Genomic DNA, 3969 nt, shown 5'->3' on the forward strand with positions numbered 1-3969 from the left:
TCCAAACCCATCTGGAAGTTTAACTTCTTTAATGAATTGATAAAATCTCACTCTGTCTTCGGGTTTAAGCGAGTATTTGGGATGAGGTTTGTAGAATTGTCCGTCTTTTTTACCGTTATTTTTTGGTTTAAGCCACAAATCTTTCCTAATTCCCATTCTTTCCAAGTCAACTCGTGCATTGTGAGTGTCTTTGGATTTGTCATTCATTAATAAGGTACCCAGTATAGCCTCTAACACATTCTTTTCAATATGCATGACATCCAGGTTATGTTGCAGTGGAAGATGTTTCCAATATTCAAGTTCCCGAAAGATAGAAATTTTAGTCCAATTGTGAGGACAATCAAGGGGACATTTTCTTTTTTCACCAGTATTTTTATGGTTTTTCTCGGGATTACCAACTGGCAGCAAATCTTCAAGTTGACGATCGATCATTTGCTCGGTGAACTTTCTAGGTTTTTTGGTTTTATCAACCTTACCATTGAATTCTAATCTTTCTCTGTAAGGGTGATTCATTTCAAGGTTCTGTCTATTACTCACATAAATAACTTTGTTCTGCACACGCATTGCAGGAGTGTTCTCGTTACATGTAGGGCATGCTTTATAGCCTTGGCCACTCCAACCAGATAAACTACTACGGGCAGGATAATCGTTTATGGTCCAAACAAGAATTGCTTTCAATGTAAACAACGTGTTTGAAACCGAGTCTCTCGTAAGAACTCCTTCGTACCATAACGTCTTCAATTCATCAACCAAAGGCCTCAAGTAAACATCAATAACTTTTCCAGGTGATTTGGGACCAATAATTAACAAAGTTAACATTAGAGAACTTTCTTTCATACATATCCACGGAGGCGTATTGTACGTTGTCAATATTACTGGCCACATACTGTAAGCCGAACTCAAGTTGCCGAACGGATTAAAACCATCCGCAGCCAACCCTAGTCGGACGTTTCTGGGTTCTTGTGCAAAATCCGGATATCTTTCGTCAATTTCTTTCCACGCTCGAGCATCTACCAGAAGACGCATCTTACCCTCTTCCTTGCACTCTCCAGTAGCATGCCAAGTCATAGACTTTGCAGTGTGTCTGGAACTATACAAACGTTTAAGTCTTGGAGTTATAGAAAAATATCGCAAAACTTTATTAGCAACTTTCTTCCCCGTTGTGCGTTCTACTCTTCATCTACTCTCATTACTTATTGGACACTTTTCCAAATCTTTGTATTCCTTATAAAACAAACAACAATCAATTTTACAAGCATGTATCGCTTCATACCCTAAACCGATCTTTTTCATCCACTTCTTAGTTTCGTAGTATGATGTCGGAATTGTGTTATCTTTAGGATGTGATTTTTTGAGTAATTCTAACAATTGGTCGAATGAACTATTTGTCCATTTATTCAGTACCTTAATGTGTGTCAACTGGGCCAAAAAATCTAATGAGGACATCCAGGTGCAACCAGGATATAGCTCAGTTAAGGTAGAATCAATTAAATCCTCCAAACCACCACTTGGAGTTGTGGTCGTGTCATTCATAGTCTCATCATCATCTGGTGGTTCCTCCGCGAATTCATTAATGAACATTGTGCAAGAAATTTCTGAGGGGGTCTGGTGTGTTGTGTACTACTGGCGGTTGTAATACTTCACCGTGATGCCTCCAAATCTTATAAGAGGGTTCAAACCCATTGAGTATTATATGTTAGTAAATTTCATGAGGTGTATATCTTCTCGTATTACCACATGTAATACACGGGCACTTACATCTACCACTATCATTTAAATTGTTTTTACACCTCTCAATAAACGCTTCAAGACCCGTAAGAAAGGCATTACTAACTCGATCTCGTAAATGAATCCAACTCTTATCAATCGTCATAGATACTACCCCAATCAAGTCAATTTCATCATTTTCGCACACTATAAGCACAACTATATAATCATATTCATGTTAATCGAAGCAGGGTAGTCCAACTATGGAAGGCAACCTAACCCACTCTTTGAATGTTTTGTCTCAGTAATGGATGCGTATAACAAATTTACTAGTTAAGAAAAATCCGGCAGCATTTCTGAAACAACCCAACCCGTATTCCATACGATAATTTTTTTTAAAATAATACACATTTACGCGCCAATAAAATATGTAAACCATTCCACAAGTTCCTTTTAAAACGTACCACAATTTAAATGTTTACAAGGCACGAAGGCCATTAATTAGGTTTAATACAAGTTCGACCCACTACAAATGATAGTTTATAATCCAAACGACACTTCGAGCATGGTTTGGGACTAAACTATCCAAAACGTTAGGCCAACTTCCAAAAGCTCCAACGAAACATCATCAAAGGACACCTAGTGCCCAACAACCCCTTTCCCCTTATCCGCACCTGCATCTAAAAAGATAAATAACGAGAGGGGTAAGCTAACGCTTAGTGAATGCAATAATTATACATGTTCATATATAACCTGCTTACTTGCAATCACTTACCATACCGCATACAAGCTAGCAATTCGATAACTATGCAAACATCATGCATAAACTACTATCCACAATTCACAAGGAGCTAGCAACAACAATAGCATATAGTTCACAATTTAATTATGCTAGATACGAATTCACACAACCATGGTTAACCAATCGTACAAGGGAACGGTACTCGTAAAAGACCGTCGGAGTTTATAACATCCATTAGTGTTACTTAAACACCGCGTAATCACTAATCCCCCGGGTGATATCTTGAACACCGCGACTTACTCACCCCCACAACAATGTGGCGTCTTGAACACCGCGACGATTCCACATGTCAATCAAAACCATGAGTTGTGACGACCCGGAAATTTCCGACCAAATTTAAACCTAACCTTTATATGTTTCCGACACGATAAGCAGAATTTGTAATGTTGAATCTCAAAAAGTTTGGAACTACATTCATGTAATCAATTACCCTTTGACCGTGTTCGACGATTCACGAACAATTATGTGTATATAGATATGTATATATAATATATAATATTAACTGAAAACATTAACAAAGTATTAGATATATGATACTTTACATGAACGTATTTATTTCGATATATTTATCGATAGAATTAAGAGATAATATCAAATGATTGAATTATTAGATACATTATGATATGATTACGGGCCAATGTTATGAGGTCCACTGTGATTTAAGAAATCTATTCTTTTTGACAATATTCAGAAAATGGTAAAGTGATCTATAAGTAAGAACGTGGAGTGTAAATAACTTAGATGTTGGATATCGACAAGTTAAGTAACTCGACATTTTTCATTAAGATGATTTCATACGTTTATTAAACCTTTGGACTTTATCCCATGCTTCACCAATAGACTGTAATTTAAAAACTTGAAACCTATTATGAATATATATAATTCTACTTTTCTAAAATATTTTATGATATAACGATTTAAATTAATATTAAATATATTTATACCCGTATTATACGTACATAGTTTTATACTTTTACTATACTTTAACTTTACTTTTACTTTACTTTAACTTTAATAATTCACTTTAATAATTCATACTTTAATAATTCATACTTTAATAATTCACTTTAATAATTCACTTTAATAATTCATACTTTAATAATTCACTTTAATAATTCACTTTAATAATTTATACTTTAATAATTCACTTTAATAATTCATACTTTAATAATTCATACTTTAATAATTTACTTTAATAATTCATACTTTAATAATTCATACTTTAATAATTCACTTTAATAATTCATACTTTAATAATTCACTTTAATAATTCAAAAATTTATTATAAATAGAATTCAATAGGTTTCATTATTTTATAGAAACTTAAAAATATATTTCTCTAAACTCTCTCAATCGAATTACATATATATATTTACTTAGTATTATTTCAAGATATTATTAGTATACATAAAATATTACGACGGAGTTATATTCAGACGATTTCAAAATAAGTTTTCAAA

The 3969-nt window shown here is 33.6% G+C and overlaps 1 protein-coding gene across 1 annotated transcript in view; it reads right to left on the bottom strand.

Moving 5' to 3' along the window:
- LOC139889086 (uncharacterized) overlaps window positions 1-1068 on the bottom strand; it is a 2774-nt gene extending 1706 nt beyond the window's left edge. The window contains exon 1 of the mRNA XM_071872056.1: window positions 1-1068. This exon is cut by the window's left edge and continues 617 nt beyond it. Within this exon, the coding sequence (XP_071728157.1) occupies window positions 1-1068 (1068 nt within the window).
- Window positions 1069-3969: the final 2901 nt, after the last annotated feature.

Source organism: Rutidosis leptorrhynchoides, chromosome 2, assembly GCF_046630445.1.
Source record: "Rutidosis leptorrhynchoides isolate AG116_Rl617_1_P2 chromosome 2, CSIRO_AGI_Rlap_v1, whole genome shotgun sequence".
NCBI lineage: Eukaryota > Viridiplantae > Streptophyta > Magnoliopsida > Asterales > Asteraceae > Rutidosis > Rutidosis leptorrhynchoides.